The 19,219-nt window shown below is 40.1% G+C and overlaps 1 protein-coding gene across 1 annotated transcript in view; it reads right to left on the reverse strand.

Annotated features, from left to right (window-relative positions):
* Positions 1-11,291: 11,291 nt before the first annotated feature.
* The window catches only part of LOC116562075, a 102,408-nt gene continuing 94,480 nt past the window's right edge, over positions 11,292-19,219 (reverse strand). Inside the window, exon 4 of the mRNA XM_032294227.1 lies at positions 11,292-11,523. Within this exon, the coding sequence (XP_032150118.1) occupies positions 11,504-11,523 (20 nt within the window). The 3' untranslated portion in view covers positions 11,292-11,503. The remainder of the gene's footprint in view (positions 11,524-19,219) is intronic.

Consider the following 19,219-nt stretch of genomic DNA (forward strand, 5'->3'; position numbering starts at 1 on the left):
ATGCCCCTTTGCACCCAGAGCTTCACTCCTCCCCTTGAGTTTAAGCCATACTGTGCTCCCCTTCTGCCTTGTAGCTCTTGTTCTTTTCACATGGGGCTCCTTGTCTCTCTTGGTCTTATTTAGAGGAACACAGCTAACCTGGAGCGATGACAGAGAAAGGGGCCTGTTTCCAGGGCACGTTCAGTGGAGCTAAATCTGGATGAAAAGGAGGGGCAACATGGGGAGACTGAGGCACGGTGAGCTGAGAGGGGGCAGGCCCTGGAGACTATCACAGTCCACCTTGTTTGGATATTTGACACTTGAATAAAATCCTGGGCCATTGGTTCTTGTTTTTGGCCATCAGATATTACCACCATTTCCCCATAAATAGAACGTTTTTGGTGGACATTCCGGAGGCTGTCCCACACTCATTTTCTCCTCCACGTAGTCCTTATTTTATTCATTTACCCATTCATTGTCATTCATTTGTCCATTCAGTCACTACATGTTATGAGCCTGTATCAACCTAGTATTTGCACAAAGATCATTGAAATATGATCTGTCTTTAAAACATTTGCAGGCTACAAAGATAATTTTAATGATCTTCACAAATCATTGTAATTTATTTTTATAAGTGGGAAATCCCATGTAAGTGGGATAGATAAAATGTGTTAACTGCCGAAAATACAAGGAGGTTATTTTTTATCCTCACTTCGGAAGTTCAAGGTTCACGTTCTGCTCTTGTGGAGAATCGTCTAGCACCATCTTCCTACAAACCTGGGGTAATTCTGCCCTAGACTCAGCGGCTGACTCTGAACTCTAGAAAGTGATGCTCTGATGGACACAGAGTCTGATGTCAGATGATATAGTGGCTTCTTCCATGTATTCCATTTGCGAGCTGGTTCTTGTGTTTAGGTCTGCTTTCACCAATGAAATACTGAATGATATTTCAGTCTGAGGCTTCCTTCTGGCTCCTGTATTCTTGCAGGGACTGGATGGGTTTTAGTCAGTCAGTGGTGGACCAGAGATGGTGTCAGCTGCTGATGAGGAGTCGAAGACTTCAGCAACTTAAGTGGCATCACTGCGCCCCACAGCAAGCCCAGGCTAAGACAAGGCCGCAGGCCCCAGTGCACACTCCATCATCCCACCCTGGCGCAAAACTAGGTAAGACGAAGCTGGATACAGGAAAGTTAATCTTCCCTCTGATTAAGACAAGTTCATAATGAAAATTGATGCCTGATGGTTTCCAGGCTCTGTCCCTTCTCTTCCTCTCTTAAAACCTCCAGGAAAATGCTCACTGCATTTGAGAAATGTGTGTCTGCATGACTGTTTTTCTTATTCTCTTGTGAGCCTTTTTGTTAATGACTGGGCTTATCATGCTGAGAATGCCTCCATCTTTCAGAGTTTGGTTTCTTTATCTCTGAGATTTTATGCCAACACCCACTTCCCTAATACAGGTCTGACTTTCTCCTAGACTTGCCTCAATTCTACAAAAAAATTATAAATGTATAAATAAGAATCTGTGTCTTATTTATGCTTGTATTTTTAGTGGAAAACTTTGCTTAATATGTCAAGGATATCTATTAAATGCTCATTGAGAGAATGCTTGCACTTTCCTTTTTTAAAAAAAGCTTCTTTCCTTTTTTTTTTTTTTTTTTTTTTAGACAGAGTTTCACCCCGTCACCAGGCGCCAGGCTGGAGTGCAATGGCATGACCTCGGCTCACCGCAACCTCCGCCTCCCGGGTTCAAGCAATCTCCTGACTCAGCCTCCTGAGTAGCTGGGACTACAGGCGCACACCACCATACCCAGCTAATTTTTTTTTGTATTTTTAGTAGAGATGGGGTTTCACCATGCTGGCCAGGATGGTCTCTATCTCTTGAACTCGCGATCTGCCTGCCTCGGACTCCCAAAGTGCTGGGATTACAGGTGTGAGCCACTGTGCCTGGCCCGTTCTTTCCTTTTTTAAAAATAACAGTCACAAACCTTTAGTGACTAGATCCACAGCAACAACTGTTAAATGCTGTTCCTGGATGCCCCTTTCTCAGACAATTTCTACTAAGATCTTGTGAGAATATTAGATCAATTCTCATTTTACAGGCAAGGAAATAGAGGTTATGGCAGGTTCAACAACAACAGCTAAAGCTTCTTGACCTGACACTGTCAGGCATGATCTGGAGCGCTCTCCCTGTAATGCTTCATTTCGCCCTCATAATAACCCTGTGAGAAGGCAAAACTATGGTCTTCATTATTTCATATGATGAAGCTGAAGCACAGAGATGTTAAGTAACTTGTCCAAGATCACAAAGCCTTTAATGAGAAGCCAGAATAGGAGGACAGTTAGTTTGACTTTAAGACTCAAATCCTTAATAACTACATTGTACTGTCTTCAGTGCCACACCAAAGACTCAGGGATAGCCAGGGACGATGAGATTTTCCTTTTGTTAATGACTGGGCTTATGATTCTGAGAATGTCTCCATCTTTCAGAGTCTGGTTTCCTTATCTCTGAGATATTATACCAACATCCACTTCCCTAATACAGGTCTGACTTTCTCTAGACTGCTCCCAATCCTACATAAAAAAAACATAAATGTATAAGCCACTCTTTGACTTTCAAAATGTCAGAATCTCAGTGGAAGCATTTTATCCTCTACATTTTTTAATATACTAAGCAACTAAGCACTATTTGTCCAGCCCTGGGCTCCAGAAAAAATAGTTTTTTAGTGTTTGAGACTAAGAGTAATATTGGGGAAAAAATTGAGGGTATAAAATTGTCTTTATTTTACTGCTTGATATCTGCATGACCTTGGGTATTTCATGTCAGTTCTGTGCATTTGATATTCATCATCAAAATAATAACAGTGACAACAATAATAATTATCAATGAATTATTTAAAAAATGAGAACATGATACACGGCTTTAAAAAAAATAATACCAATTAAATGCTGACATATGATTACTATTCATACAGATTCAGTTAGTTCAACCCTGTTAGAACACAGACAAAACTCCAAAGATTTAACTGAGTAAGTAACCTAAGTAATGGATGGAAGTCTCTATCCTCAGATTGTTCTTTTACTGGTCAATGGGCAGATACAGCATTAACATGACATAGGAGAAAGATCCCACTCTCTGGAATGAAATACTGTGATGTGACCTTGGGCAAGACATTTTGCATTTCAAAATATCCATGGATGTTTACCCTAAGGGGTTAAATAACTTTCAAGATTGTCACAGTAATAGAATGTGATGCCCAAAATACAGTGTCTGGCTCAGGTTGGGATTGAATAAATACATATTTTCTTCCTCACTTTGGATAGAACTGTTTTCATGAAGTGAAGAGGACTCAAGCAAATTTTAAAATTCCAAGTTGAATAGAGTGTTATTATTAACAAATAACAATCCTGGCCTCTCTCTCCCCTTCTTTGCCAACAGTCTAATAATTTTATTGATTTCAGACTCCATTTGTGAGATGAGAATGCGCCGTGAGAAACAGCCCCAACACAGTGCTGCATTCTCACAAAATAAAGACAATGTCTGTTTAATGGCAGGAGAGAGTCCATTTACTGGCTCCTGAGGGAAGCCGACTTACCTCCTCCTCATATGGATCATCAGTGTAAATGTTCTCATTTATACCTTGTAAAAAACTAACTTTATGCATTAAGTCATACAATTAGGATAGCTTTGGTGAGCTGGAAGTCCTAGTTTTAATTTTAGTTTGACAATTCTTATTTCTGACAACATGGAAAAATCCTTCTAATTTCAAGAGCCTCTGTCTACTCGTCTACAAAATGGGGATTAAATGGGTCAAAATATGTAAAAATTTATAACATAATAACTCCTACATAGTAGGAAGTTTATAAATGTACATTTTCTATCCTCTTCCCCCGTAAGACCATAATTTAAATTTTACATAGCCATCTAGATCCCTTAATCAGTGGCAGTATGCCTTGCACAAAATACGCTCTTGAAGCATGTTTCTGAAGTTAAACTAAATTCAAAATATATATAGATAATACAAACGTTTTTAATATATCATCATTTTACATTATAAAAGACACAAGTTTAGGGCCTAAAATTAATTTCATGTATTTTGAATTCTATGTATTATAACTAAGGGTCTAAGTGCTTAAACTTGTTGTTGTCGGTTGGTTTAATTTTTTTTTTTCAGCCACCCTCACTCGAGGCCACAGAGTGTCAAGGAAAGAACAAACAATTTGGAGCCAAATTTGAATTTAAATATAGCATATTTCATTGACTCAAAGATACCATTAATTATAAGATGCACACATACTGTTGTTACAAGGTAGCACTGCCAAAACACTAAGGCATGATTGCAAATGCATTAATTGCACAATGAATACTTATTTTAGAGAGGTTAAAATGAAAGCAAATCCGACCCAATGAAATGTTATTTAACTTCTTTGATCCCGATTTTCTTCATCAGAAAAATAAGCCTAACAAGAATAACTAAGAGGATCTTGACAGGATCACATGAAGAAAAGGTATGACTGTTCACTTAATTCTAAAGCACTGAAAATATTATTTACAGACCACAATCTCACTTGATGGGAAATACAGCTTGGAGATTCTATTTCACTGTAAAAATGACAATATACTATCATGATAGATCACCCGAATTTGTGATACTTTGCTTTAGGAGTAGACTTCTTAAAGATTTTATTTTTTCTTAACCTAGTTTCTGATAATTATTCAAACACAAAAGTAATTGTTTAATGATTATTCAGGAAAACTTTATATCCTGTATAGGTTACTCATTTAGAAAAATTGACTTTAGGCTTTTAAACAAATCCAAATCAAACAAATCGGAAAGCAAAACCCATGAAAAAAATAAAAATTACCCAGGTCAGGGAAAGAACTGGATGATTTACATAGCTAACTATTCTTGAATCTTTTTTCTGTAAGTGTAGGATATTAGATACGAACATTCTTACAGAAATGGCAACAGATCCATTTGACATCAAATTTTTGGACTGAAGATAGAAGCACTTTCTGGGCTTCCTGATTCTCTGTGTGTCAGGTGACATTCCTAAAGAATTGCATGCCATATGAGTTAAATAGTTAAATGTTGCATATTCATTGTCTTGTGGGGCTTTGCCAATACTCCCCAATGTGACAAGCAAGGATGCCAAGAAATAGTATGATTCAGCTTTGTGAGTCCCTCCTGTTTCTGATTTTGTAACTCCATTTCTGCTGCCCCTGGAAGAGACGGTCACCATTTGGTAAATTTGATTCTTTATTGGGGGTTCAGTGAACAAATGAAATGCAAATGGTTTACGATTTACAAAGGGCATACAACACTGCAGAATGCCACGGCAAAGGCAATTAACAAAGTCATTGTGATATTTGACGGGGATAATTTTTAAACTTAGGAGACAGCCAGGTGCTGTGCACATTCCACCATGTGTTCCTGGGTTCTTCCAGGTTTATCTTCCTAAATAACTGAGATAATTCAAAGTACATTAACATGACATCTCCTCATCCTCAAGCCTTTAATTAGGGTGTTTTCTTTATCTAGAATATCTTCTTCCTCAGTGCTCTCATGTTAAATTCCTAAATATGCTTTAAATTTTAAACTCATTTTTCTTTCTTCCATAAAACCTTCCTATCTCCATGCAATCTCTATCCCATAAAGCATTCCACTGAATATGTCCTTGATACATCCATAATAGCTCTTATTCTAGTTGATCAGGGATTTAGAGATATGTTTCCCTTATAGATGTAAATTTCTCTGTTTTATTTATGGTTATAATCCCAGAGCTTATATACAGATTTATTCAATATTTGTCAGCTAATTTTGATTCTCTTTTGAATTGGGATGAGGAAACACACTGTTAATGACTGTCATAAAGCGATGCTTATCATGGAATAAGTGATGCTCACGCATTTGCTACCTTCCCCTGCCCAACCACCTCCCTGTTACAACTAACTCCACACCTCTATTCCTGTTAAAGGAAAAAAAAAAAAAACAGCAGAAACCAAACAAGTGAGAATGATATTATAAAAGAGAGACCATTACATCTGCAGACCTCATGCTTTGTTCTTAATTACAGTGCACTTAAAGGGTGCCTCAATTTTCTTCATATTAGTTTTGGCATTGCTGTGGTTGAGGGTTGTTGCCATCAGCTCATGCTCAAAGAATTTCCCATAGAAATTGTTTCAAGCTTCCCCTACTCTCTCCTAGTCACAAAACACCCTCTCGTCTTCAGAAAATTGCTTTCTATTTCATCAATCTATGGCAGCATTTCTCAGCATTGCACCACTGGCATCATGAATCAGATAATTCTTGGTTTTGTGGGCTGCATGTTTGTTGTAAAATGTTTAGCAATATCTTTGATTTCTACCCACTAGATACCAGTAAAATTCTCGTGACAATCAAATGTATCTGTATACGTTGCCTGATCTCCATGCGAGAGAAGAGATCACCCCAGATTTAGAATGACTAGTCTATAGAGATGTCTTTGGCTAAGCCTCCTAGACTTAGATAACTGAGACTCTTAAAATAGGAGAGATGAAAGAAGCCACAGAGATTCACCGGTGCAACCACATACTACAGATAAGCCCATAGCAGCTAAGTGTTTTCCCCACATAGACTAATAGTGCAAGACTAATGTATCTAAAATATAAGTGTGACCATGTCCATCCAGTATTTAAATTTCTCCAGCTGCTCTTCGTAACTCACAAGAGAATATCATAAAGACCCTTGCCTTGACTCACAGTGTCTTCTCTTGTGGTTCTACCTGTCCAGCTTCATAGCTTCCTCAAGCTACTTGCAGATAGTTGAATGCAGTGTGCTCTCTCACTCATTGGCATGAGATGTTCCTGGCAAACATCTCTGTCCCTAAAGGTCGTATTTTGACATTCCTCTGCATATTTGTTGGCTTCTCGCTATAAGAATGTAAGATCCACAAGGGCAAATGTCTGTCTCCCTTACTTCTCATTTCCTCAACAGCACTTCACTCCACAAAGCTGGTAGATAAATGACTGGAAGCCTTTGTATTTTGCTAATATCTGTCTACCTGGAATGCCCCTCTGCCCTGCATTTTATTCACTCTTAGAAACTCAGTCCAACCTCATCAAAGAGCACACAGAGACACACACATTCTCTTCTTTTATCAGAATGAACCCTGTGAGTTTCTCCTAAAGACCTTAAAGACTGGGTCATTCATTTGTCAATCAGCCAGATGCTCATTCTCAACACCACAGATTTTTAAGAGCAATGACCAAATGGCACCATGCTTGTAACCTTAGCATTGAGTGCCAGTGCTTGGCTCATGTTAAATGTTTCATTAAAAGTGGATATCTGTACCCCTTACTTTTTCCTTTTCTTTTTTGAGTACAACAAAAGTAATGTCTCATCCTTCTCCGTATATTTCGTGTGCATAGCACAATACCTGGCAAAGAGTATACAATTAGTTAACACGTCATATCTGTTTCTCCTTTGTCATCACTTAAAGGTTTTGAGGGAGTGTGAGGCCTGAAGTTTTGGCTAAGCATTCTCAGGAATAGTATACATTGTTTATTAGCTTCAGGATGCTCAGCCACTATGACAAACACTGCCAGTGCTCTGCATAGATCTCTTAAGATTCTCTCACTTTGTGATTATTTGCCTTTCCCAGCTTCAGGGTGCTTCTGAATGCAAGGTCTGTACCTGCAACTCTTTGTTGAGAACTGCCCTTAGCTACCAGAGGGCCTTAGTACATTTGTGTTGCTATAAAGGAATACCTGAGGATTAGTAATTTACGAATAAAAGAGATTTATTTTGTTTATAATTCTACAGGTTATCCAAAAAGCACAGGGTCACCATCTGCTTCTGGTGAGGTCCTCAGTGATTTTCCAATCGTGGTGGAAGAGGAAGGGGGTCCTGCGTGTGCAGAGACCACATGGTGAGAGAGGAAGCAAGACAGAGAAGGGGGTGGCACAGGCTCTTCTAACAACCAGCTCCTGTTCTAACAGCTCCCGTGGTAACTGATAAGGATGGGAACTCATAAAGCAAGAACTCACTCAATGTTCCCAGAGGACATTAATCAATTCATGAGCCATCCATTCCCATGACCAAACATCTTCCATTAGGTCTCACTTCTAACATCAGGGAATAAATTCCAACATGAGATTTGGAAGGGTCAAACATTTAAACAACATCATGGAGTCTCATTAACTAAAGGTGCAGGGAATGGGACATTCTTAGAGGACCCCACTCCCACACCCAATGCGTGTCCCCAAGCATAGGGGGGCACAGAACCTCAGCTGCCTCACCTCAGGTTCAAACACCTGGGGCATATTGTACACCCACACTCGCTTCTGGGCTTGGCTAAAGCAACTCTCTGGGGACTTTCCCTAAAACTATACACTGGCCTTGTTTCTTTCCCTTTCCTGTCTTTTCCCCCTTAATTCCTCATTTTTTTTTCCCCTTGGAAGCAATTTCTTTATAAATCATTGACACAGAAACTCTTATCTCAGGGTCTGCCTCTGAGAGCAATCCCAGGACATCTTCCTCTCTACTAATTGTTAACCAGCAGGGGAGAGGGTGGAGAGCTTATCTGAATCACTGGAGGACATGACTGGCTACAAAATTTGTAAGGTTGTCTTAGTCCATTCAGGCTGCTATAGCAAAATCCCATGAACTAGGTGGATTATATATTAACAGCAGAAATTTACTTCTCATAGTTCTGGACTCAGGGAAGTCCAAGATCAAGGTGCCAGCCAATCCAATGTCCGAGGAGGCGCCTTCTTGCTGCGTCCTCCTGTGATGAAAGGGGCAAGGGAGCTCTTTGTGAAGGGCTCTAATCCCATCCATGACGACTCTGCCCTCATGACCCAACCACCTCCCAAAGGCCCCACCTCTTAATATCATCATTTTGGGGGTTTGAATTTCAACATATGCATTTTGGGGGACACAAATATTCAGACCATAGCAGGGGCTGAGTGTGCCTGAAAATGTGGGTGTCTTGTTCTTATTGTGAATTTCAAGATCGGCAACAGCAGAACATGGATCTAAGTGTGGTTTCCCTCTGGGCCTGGGTACTTGTGACTGCCCAGCTTGCCTGCCCATGAGGCCTGCCTACCTAACAGGCTTCATCAATCCCCATATCCGCTACTCTTCCACAACCACTAACAACCAATAACACAGATGTGCAGCCTTTGTATGGATGCCTTTTCCTCTCTCTAAACAGCGTTTATTTTAAGTATTATCAGTATAAAAATTGCTGTAAAAATGGAAGACATATGAGGAAATGTAAAAATATCAATAGCTTCAGCAAGATGATCTGACACATGAGGGGGTTTTGAGATTCATTGTGGCAAAATTCTGGACACAGTAGTCAATAAATGCTCATCGATTGACTAAGATTTCAAATATTTGACATTTTTAATTGGATTCCTTTGCACTTGGCACTATTAGAAGCACATAAGATTGAAATAGATGAAAGTTAGATAGGATCGAGGACCTCAGTAATCATAATCCAAAAACCCAATTTAGCAGATTTGAGATCAATATATTTTAATGATTTCCCTATGGTCATATAGCTGAGATAGAGTAACATGCAATTATGTTGCTCATTGTTTCTTAAAAGCCATAGGATATAAATTATAACTGTTTATGGGAATCATATTAATACAAACTTTAAAATTACCAAAGGGACAGTGGAGCTGCGTTCAAAGACAAGTCTGCATGTGTACTGTTTATAGACATACAGTAATGAATTACCACAAAATATTAGCTGCTGAAAACAATACACATTGGTTCTAAAGAGAGAATTTGGACAAGCTGGATGGGAGTAAAGAGAAATTGCATGTGGAATGGGTGAGCTGTATAGATAAAGAAACTCAGAGTTCATGTGGAGAGCAAATCCCTTGTTTTAGTAAAGAACTAGACCTTAACTGTGGGCAACTTGGAATAAAGTGAATGCCTATGAAAGTCACGTAGCCTATGGTATTACTTTCAGGAGGTAAATATCAGCTCTGTGCATGAGGAATTGAAGAAACAATGGAAATGCTGTGATTGAAGATGCCCTGAAACAATTATTGATAAGGGGTGGGTGCAGTGGCTCATGCTTATAATCCCAGCACTTTGGGGGGCTGGTTGGGAGATCGAGACCATCCTGGATAGCACGGTGAAATACCATCTCTACTAAAAATACAAAAAAAAAAAAAAAGAAAAAAAAAATTAGTCAGGTGTCGTGGCACATGCCTGTGGTCCCAGCTACTCGGGAGACTGAGGCAGGAGAATTGCTTGAACCTGGAAGGTGGAGGTTGCAGTGCACCGAGATCACTCCACTGCACTCCATCCTGGGCCACAGAGTGAGACTCCATCTCAAAAAGAAAATTACCCGTAAGAGGAATGAAGGCATGAAGGTATAAACTAAAGACACAGCAATGGATAGGAGAGGACCAGTGTGGGAGCTAACATGGAGACAGAGTGGATCAGAGTTGTTAGTGGTTTGACTAGAGGGTGGGCAGTAGCCAGGAAGAAAGAAGGGAAGTTAAAATGAACAGCAGGTGCTACAACCATGAAATGAAATAGCATCTCAGCTCTCAGCAAGCAAGACCCGTTCTCACAAAACCCCTTACAGATTCCTGTACTTCCTCTAAAGAATGTTTGCTTGCGATAAGGTAGTGATGAGTTGTTCCCAGGAAGTACAGCAAGTGCAAGAAGGACAAGCTGAGGCTCTTGAGCCACTCTTTTCGGTATTGATAGGAACACTGAATTCTGGTTTCAGAAGCCTAATCACCAGGGCTTCATTTACAGATTTGGGGGCCAGGTTAGATCTATTAATGATCTAAACAAGAGCTGTCCTGTCAGAGGGGTAGTAAAATTATGTGGAAAGACAAGTGCAGGGCATAGTGGTTACCTACAGCTGCATATCCAATTACCCCAAATCTTAGTAGCTTAAAACAACACCCAATGCTTGAGGGCCAAGAGTCAGGGAATGACTTAGCAGGTGCTGTGGCTCAGAGTCTTTCACAAGGCTGAGTTAAGCAGTCAGCAAGGGCTGCAGTCCCATGAAGGCTTTACCTGTGCTTCCAAGGAGCTAATTCATATGGCTGGAGGCTGGAGGCCTCAGTTGGTTGGCACGTGAGTCTTTCCACAGGGCAGCTGTCATCAATGAATCAAATGATGATAAAAAGAGGAAAAGAGAGAGACAGAGAGTGAGACAAACAGATAAGTGAAACGGGCAGAAAGAGAAAGGCAGAAGACGAGAGAAAGAGAGAAGAGACAGAGAGAGAAAAGAAATAGAGAGAGACAGGCAAACAATGACGGAAGAGGTGCAGAGACAAGCACATGCCAGAGAGAGAGATCAAGCAGGAAGCTGATGAAGATTTTATGACTTATCTCCAAAGTCAGACACAATCATTCCTCCTTATCCTGCTAGAAACAAGTCCATCCCACACTCAAGGAGAGGGAAATTAAACTCTACCTCTTGAAACAAGAGAATCTCAAAATGTGTAAATATGTTTTTTAAACCGCCACAATGGGTGAGCTGGGCGGCAAATGAAAAAGTGTCAGGAAGATGGAGAAAACTCTGGAAAGAGAAAAAGAAGGAAAATTAGGGTTAACAGATCCCCTGGCCAGGAATACAGGGCTCTCTATACATAGCTCTGCTGCTGAATCGAGCTTAACACCTTATTACTCCAAGAAAGAAGTGGAGAGTTCAGTGCTAACATGTGTTTGCCAGGTATGTGCACCAATCACCAAGTGCCTCACCTGCCTGTACAAGCAGGTGATGTTTCAGCTGACCCATTTTAAAACAAATTATTCCTCCTCCAAATTGTTACAGAACCATACTCCATTGTTATGCAGTAAGAAAATGGCTTAGATATTTCTTTCCCAAATCTCTTTAAATAGACAACGTGCAAAATAAACATGGCAGCAGTGTGGGCTCCTGTAAATGCCTGCCATTTCCCGGGCTACAGGGCTTGTGCATCCCCTTCAGTGCTCACCCTCCAACTTGCCCCTGCATGGGGCTGCCATGTCTGCAACTGCAGCAGCCTATTGATTCTGCTCTTTGGGCCAAGAACAACTGATGGACATGCAAAATACATGTGTGGATGACTGATAAACAACGAGGTGCGATGTCTTGGCTCCCAGATGAACTCCCATAACTCATTTAACCTTCTTTGTCTTGGATGCTTGGCCAAGGAGGCATGCTCTTTCTGTTTCCCCTTCTCTTCCAGGTATAACAAAAGTTCATACATAAATAGCAGTTGTAAAGCATTTATAGCTAACACATCTCAGATGTTTGTTCTATTTATCAGTGACTGGAAAAATAGAAGACACTCTAAGGTAATGGATGAAGCCCTAGACTTTAGTCCAAAGCTATGGATTAACAAGCGGCTTGGTGACCGCTTAAGTGAAAACTCTGGGAAGGTTGATCCTTGGGAGCATGAGATGTGTGCTGGTTTTTGGTTGTCCACTCGTAGACTTTGATTGGCAGTTGCCATTCGTTAACAACTTCTCATTTACGGACCTTCTGGCAGCTGATATATTTCAGTTTCAACCGGTTCTGTCTCTGTACTAAGCTGCGGAGGAGTTTCTCCTCACTGAAACCTCCAGGGATTATTCAATTATTTGTTTATTTATTTTGGCACCCACATATTAATCTGACTCTTAGTTTGCCATATCTTCTGCCAAGAAACAGAAGATTAGAAGCAACACTCCCTTGGGCTTTAGTCAAATGTGACTTTCCCTTGAATCCATCATGTGCCTTAGGAAGGAGACTTGGCACTTCTCTCTTTCATACCTTCAGGAGACTTCCCCGCTCCCCAGCTTTCCTGTCAACTTTTTGCTCCCCGTGTTATCTTAGACTAAGAGGTGCTACTGAAAATAGGGTTCACAGAGTTCTTTTCTATTATCCTGGCCGTAGCCAGCTTACGTGCTCCCCCAGGGCCCTCACTATGAAGCCACTGAAAAGCGTGATGGGGTATAAATGAAGCCCATGTCTGACTAGTCTTCATTCCACAAAAGACATTTTTTTTTAAATAGGATGCATAGTGTCCAATTTGACTCCTGTGTCCTGAACACATTTGTCTTTAATGCTAGAGTTTTCTTAGAATGTTAAAGAAAAAAACAACAACAAAAAAAAATATGTTTCAGCAAAGGGAGGCCAATTTTCAAAATCACTCATTTGGCAAATACACCAGCTTTCTTGCTGAAAAGCCCTGCTTCTGGTTCCTCACAGTTTACCTAACCCAAAAGCAGTGGTAATCATGTTAAGAAAAAAAATGATCAGCTCTGCCAATAGCCTTGGGCTTTGCGTGCCGCCACAGTAAGATACACAAAGAGAGATGGTGACTGTGTGCTGCTTATGCAATTGAAATGCACGGCCATCCATATAGAGCATGCATGCCTGTTTGAAGAGCTACCGGGCAGAAAATTTATGGCACCCTTGATTTTACAACTGCACCACCCTCACTATAAATACTTTCATGGGATCAGCCAGTTTATTTCTTGGCTAATAACCGACCCATTCAAGTAGAAATGTCTGAATAAAGCGTTCTACTACTACCAGATGCAGTATTTGATCAGACGAGAATCAACATATCTCATTTTACTAGCACTAGGATAACTGACACAATGAATTTATCATTGTTGTATGGATTGAGTTCTCCCTAAATAAATAAATAAATAAATAACTTGGAAGAAGACTAGCACTTTTAAAATTTGGGCTGGCATTCAAAGTCCACAGGAATCTCTATAAATCTGCTTTCCAGCATTATAAAATCATGCGTCCTCAGCATATTCGTCTGTTCCTTGATGTGGAATTGCATGTGCTTACCAGAGCAGAATCAATGAGGGATGAAAATGCTACAAGGATATCTTGCTACAGCCATTCTCTCTTAAACCATCAATTTACAAGAGATTGACTCTTGGGTCTTCCTTTCAACAGGAAAATGCAGTTAGCTAATCTGAGCTCATATACTAATAACAGAAATAGACATCTGCACATAGAATACATTATCTGGAGTCTCACAAAATATTCTTACTTGTTTGTATGTAATGCCTAAGGTGAGCATTGCCGTTTTCCAACCTCATGTCAAACACGTGTTTAATGTAGAATAGCCCCTTAAGAAACTGTAGGGTCATTGTGGACCAAAGGGTGCCAATGGCTGCTGTTGGGTGGCACGGCCGTGTGTTGGTTCTCTGGAACTGTCATAACAAAATACTACAAACCGGGTGAATTAAAACAGAAGAAATTTATTGCCTCATAGTTCTGGAGGTCAGATATCAAAGTGTCAGCAGGGCTATGATTCCTCTGAAACCTAAAGGTGAGAACCCTTCCTTCCATCTTCTCCCTCCGGTGTTGGGTGCCAATGCTTGCTGTTGTTGGTTGACTGCTGTGTCACTCCAGTCTCTGCCTCCATTGTCTATGTCATCTTCCCTCTGCACATCTGAGTTTATATATGCCGTGTTCCTCTATGCATTTCCTCTTCTAGAAGGACACCAGTTATATTGGATTAAGGGCCAATCCTACTCTATTATGACCTCCTCTTAACTAATTATAACTACAATAACCCTATTTTCAAATATGATCACATTCGGAGGCACCAGTGGTTAGGACATCCACATACCTTTATAAGGGAAACAGCAATCCATAGAAGGCTACCTATGCCCCAGCTGTTTCTGGTTCCCATTTGACAACTAGGATCATTCACAGATATGGTGTATACTAGTCAGATAAATACCTTTGTCTGTGGGGTGTCAGAAAAAATGGTAAGCAATATGTCTGTATCCCATCCTATTGGCACTAATTATAGGCCAGGGTGTAATCAACATATCTCATTTTACTAACACTAGGATAACTTACATACATAATAAATTTCTCATTGTTGTATGAACTGAGTTCTCCCTAATTTTTTTTTTAAACTTGGAAGAATACCAGTACTTTTAAAATTGAACTGGCATTCAAAGTCTATAGGAATCTCTATAAATTTGCTTTCCAGCATTATAAAATGATGTGTCCTCAGCATATTTTTCTGTTTCTTGTTGTGGAATTGCATGTGCTTACCAGATCCCAAGCAACCGAGTACAATGTTACCCCTTCCCATTTACCCTGGGACTCTCCCAGGGAATCATCAATGGGCTCCAGGTAGATACGGGAAGGGTACCACTGACTAACCAGAAGAAACCCCACCTATTTTGTTGTTACCTTAATGGATCATCATTCTTAGGACATTTTGATTGAGTCTTGTCTTTGCACCCAGAATTGATTTATCTCAGAAGATGAATTGATGCTGACTTAATTCTTCACGTCCAAACCATCATCTCAGTATGTTCATTTTTCAGAGACCATCTGTGTCACAGGGCTGGAATGTCCATTTCAGTGTGAATGCAAATTTATTTTATATAGGTTGAGCTACACGGAAGCAAAGTCAAAAATTGTCTTAGCGAGACTGGAAACTAAGGGAGGGAAGACAGTTGGCAATTCAGTTATTATATTATGAAAGTCTGAAACAGCCACCTTCTTAGATTGTTTCGTATAGAAATGGATAATAAAATAACGAGTATAATTGACATTTATTACAAAGTTACTATGTGTTAAGCATTATACTAAGTGCTTTTTGGACATTAACATTTTTTAGTCTTCTCAACAATGGTATGAAGTAGATATTATTGTTCTTGTTTTACAGACCAGGACACAGACAGGTGAAGTACCTTGCTCAGTATTCACAGTTAATAAGAGGCAACCCCACAATGAAAACTCTCATCAGCTGGTTTCCAAAAGCAAAACTCTTTTTTTTTCTTTTTGAGACAGAGTCTCACTGTCACTCACGCTGCTCACTGCAACCTCTCTCACTGCAGCCTCTGCCTCCTGGCTCAAGCGATTCTTCTGCCTCAGCCTACTGAGTAGCTGGGATTACAGGCACCCACCACCACATCCAGCTCTTTTTTGTATTTTTAGTACAAGTGGGGTTTCACCATGTTGGCCAGTCTAGTTTCAAACTCTTGATCTCAAATGATCCACCTGCCTGGGCCTTCAAAAGTGATGGGATTACAGGCATGAGCAACCTCACCCGGCCCCAGAAGCCAAACTCATAATCAGCCTGTTACTTTGTCTGCAGAAAGTCCCTTCCCTTGTCAGTGTTAGATCCACACTGCTGGCTGCTCCCCTCTGCCAGTCTCTGATTCTACATTTCTATGCTGATTTCACGTCCCACGCTTGACAAACGCTAATTAGTTAATATCCATGATTGGTCCAAAGAGAAGTGTTGTTATTCTTTCTGGCTTGAAAAACATTTTGTTTTTCATGTTGGTCCTGTGAAAGGAAAGTAAATCTCAGGACCCCGAACTCACTAAGCCAGAGGGAGAAGTCAAGCTGCAAACTGGGTCAGGCAAACTTGCCTCCAATTTGGTTCCTAAGTAACATGGCTACAAAGATAAAAAGCTACATACCTCCCCCGCATTTTGCCCAGAAGGAAATTCCTCATGGTCCCCAACATCTTTACCCTAAAGTATTTCTACTAAAGTTCACCATGTTCACCATGGCAATGTAAACTGATGGCTTAACTTCACAGGTGCGGGGACATAGGACGAACTCAGTCATTCCTCTGCTAACCGGAGAAAAATGCATATCTGATTGCTTCCTCTGCTCTATTGTCTACCCTACCTTTTTTAAAAAATATATTTTTATTTATTTATTTATTTATTTTTCTATGTATTTTATTGCACTTTAGGTTCTTGGGTACATGTAAAGAACATGCAGGATTGTCGCATAGGTACATACATGGCAATGTGGTTTGCTGCCTCCATCCCCATCACCTATATCTGGCATTTCTCCCCATGTCACCCCTCCCCAACTCCCTACCCCCTCACTGTCCCTCCCCTAGACCCCCACAATAGACCCGTGTGTGATGCTCCCCTCCCTGTGTCCATGTGTTCTCATTGTTCAACACATCTACCTTATGTTATATAAAAATGCAGATTCCCTGAGCCAGACAAAGGCACAAATGACCATTTTCCCCATCAACCCTGACATGAAAATTGTGTATTTCCCAAATACCCACCTTTTCCTCTTTGAATATTGAAGTCCTCAAAATTGTCTTTGGGGAAAAGCATAGACTTGTCTTCCAGGCATGCATCTTTAACTTTGGAAAGAAAACCTCTTAAAATGAGTGTGACTTGCTTTGGTCATTTTCTGATTTACAGTGCATGACACAAAATAGATTTCTTTGCTCAATGACTGGTAATAATAAGTGCAAAAAGAAAAATGAAATTAGCATTAGAGTCCATGGAGTGAAAAGGAAAGCCACGTTAGATAGGATGGTCATGGAGATGATATCTGAATTTAAACCTAAACTAAGTGGGAGGAGATGTGGAAACAGCTGGAGCAAAGCGTCTTAAGGTGCCCAAGGAACCACAGTGAGTGTGTCACTCAGAGTGGGAAAGAATATTAATTAATTAATTAATTATTTCAACAGAGTCTTGCTCTGTTGCCCAGGCTGTAGTGCAGTGGCAGGATCTCAGCTTGCTTCAACCTCTGCCTCCTGGGTTCAAGCAATTCTCCTGCCTCAGCCTCCCGGGTAACTGGGATTACAGGTGCCCACCACCATGCCTAGCTAATTTTCGTTTCTTTCCACCAAATATTTAAAGAAGAATTAACACCAACCCTTCACAAACTATTTCAAAAAATAGAAAAGGAGGAAAATCTTCTCATATTCTGAGGCAAGTATTACCCTGATCCCAAGATTAGATAAAGCCATCAATAAAAGAAAACTGCATAATCTTCACACCATATAAAAAAACTCCAAGCTGATCGTAGACTTAACTATAGAACTAAATCTGTAAAACTCACAGCAGGAAACATAAGAGTAAAACTTGGTAATCTTGATTTAGGTAATAGTCACCTAAATATCATAGCAAAAGATCAAGTGATTAAACAAAACATAGATACGTTTATCTTTATCAAAATGAGAAACGTTTGTGCTTCAAAATACGCCTTAAAAAAGTGAAAGGACAATTCACAGAATGTGAGGAAAATATTTGTAAACCATGCTTATGATATAGGATTGTATCCAGAACATATGTGTGTGTGTGTGTGTGTGTGTGTGTGTGTGTGTGTATAATCCAGAACATAGATTGCATCCAGAATATAGATTGTGTACAGAACACACACACACACACACACACACACACACACACACACACACAAGTAAATTCTTACAACTGAACAATAAAATGAGAATCATTTATTTTTTAATGAAAAAAGGATCAGAGTACACGTTTTCACAGAAAAACATAATAGCTATGGCACAAAGGTGAAGAAGTTGGAACCCTCAAATATTGCTAATATGAGAGCAGAATGGTAGTTATTTGGGAAAATACATAATCAGTTCCTCAAAATATTAAACAGAGTTGCCATACCACTCAGTATTCCACTCCTAGCGGTATACCCAAGATAATTGAAAGCATATGTTCATATGAACACTTACACAAAGACAGTCACAGCGGCGTTATTCCTGATAGTCCCAAAGGAGAAGCAACCCAAATGTCAATCAATGATGAACAGGTAAACAAAATGCTGTGTATTCATCAAATGAAAACTCTTTATTTAGCCCTGGGAAGGAATGGAGCAATGACACATGCTTCAGTATGGATGACCCTTGAAACATTATGCCAAGTGAAAGAATCAGAAACAAAATGGTCACATATTGAAGGGTTTCATTTATATTTTATATATCTAATATGCATAAAATCTTCTTGTATTTATATATAAAACAAATCAAAACAAAAGGTATGTTAGAGGTTGCCTGGGGTGTGGTGGGGCAGGATGGAGAACAACTACTCATGAGTATGAGATTTCTCTGTAGGGTGATGAAAATGTTTTGAAATTAAATAGTGGACAACTTTGTGAATACTATAATAAAAACATTGAAGGCCGGGTGCGGTGGCTCAAGCCTGTAATCCCAGCACTTTGGGAGGCCGAGGCGGGTGGATCACGAGGTCAAGAGATCGAGACCATCCTGGTCAACATGGTGAAACCCCGTCTCTACTAAAAATACAAAAAATTAGCTGGGCATGGTGGCACGTGCCTGTAATCCTAGCTACTCAGGAGGCTGAGGCAGGAGAATTGCCTGAACCCAGGAGACGGAGGTTGCGGTGAGCCGAGATCGCGCCATTGCACTCCAGCCTGGGTAACAAGAGCGAAACTCCGTCTCAAAAAAAAAAAAAATAAAAAAATAAAAATAAAAAAAATAAAAACATTGAATTTTTGACATCAAAAA

This window comes from Sapajus apella, unplaced genomic scaffold (assembly GCF_009761245.1).
Source record: "Sapajus apella isolate SASKATOON/1434 unplaced genomic scaffold, GSC_monkey_1.0 scaffold31, whole genome shotgun sequence".
NCBI classification, from domain to species: domain Eukaryota; kingdom Metazoa; phylum Chordata; class Mammalia; order Primates; family Cebidae; genus Sapajus; species Sapajus apella.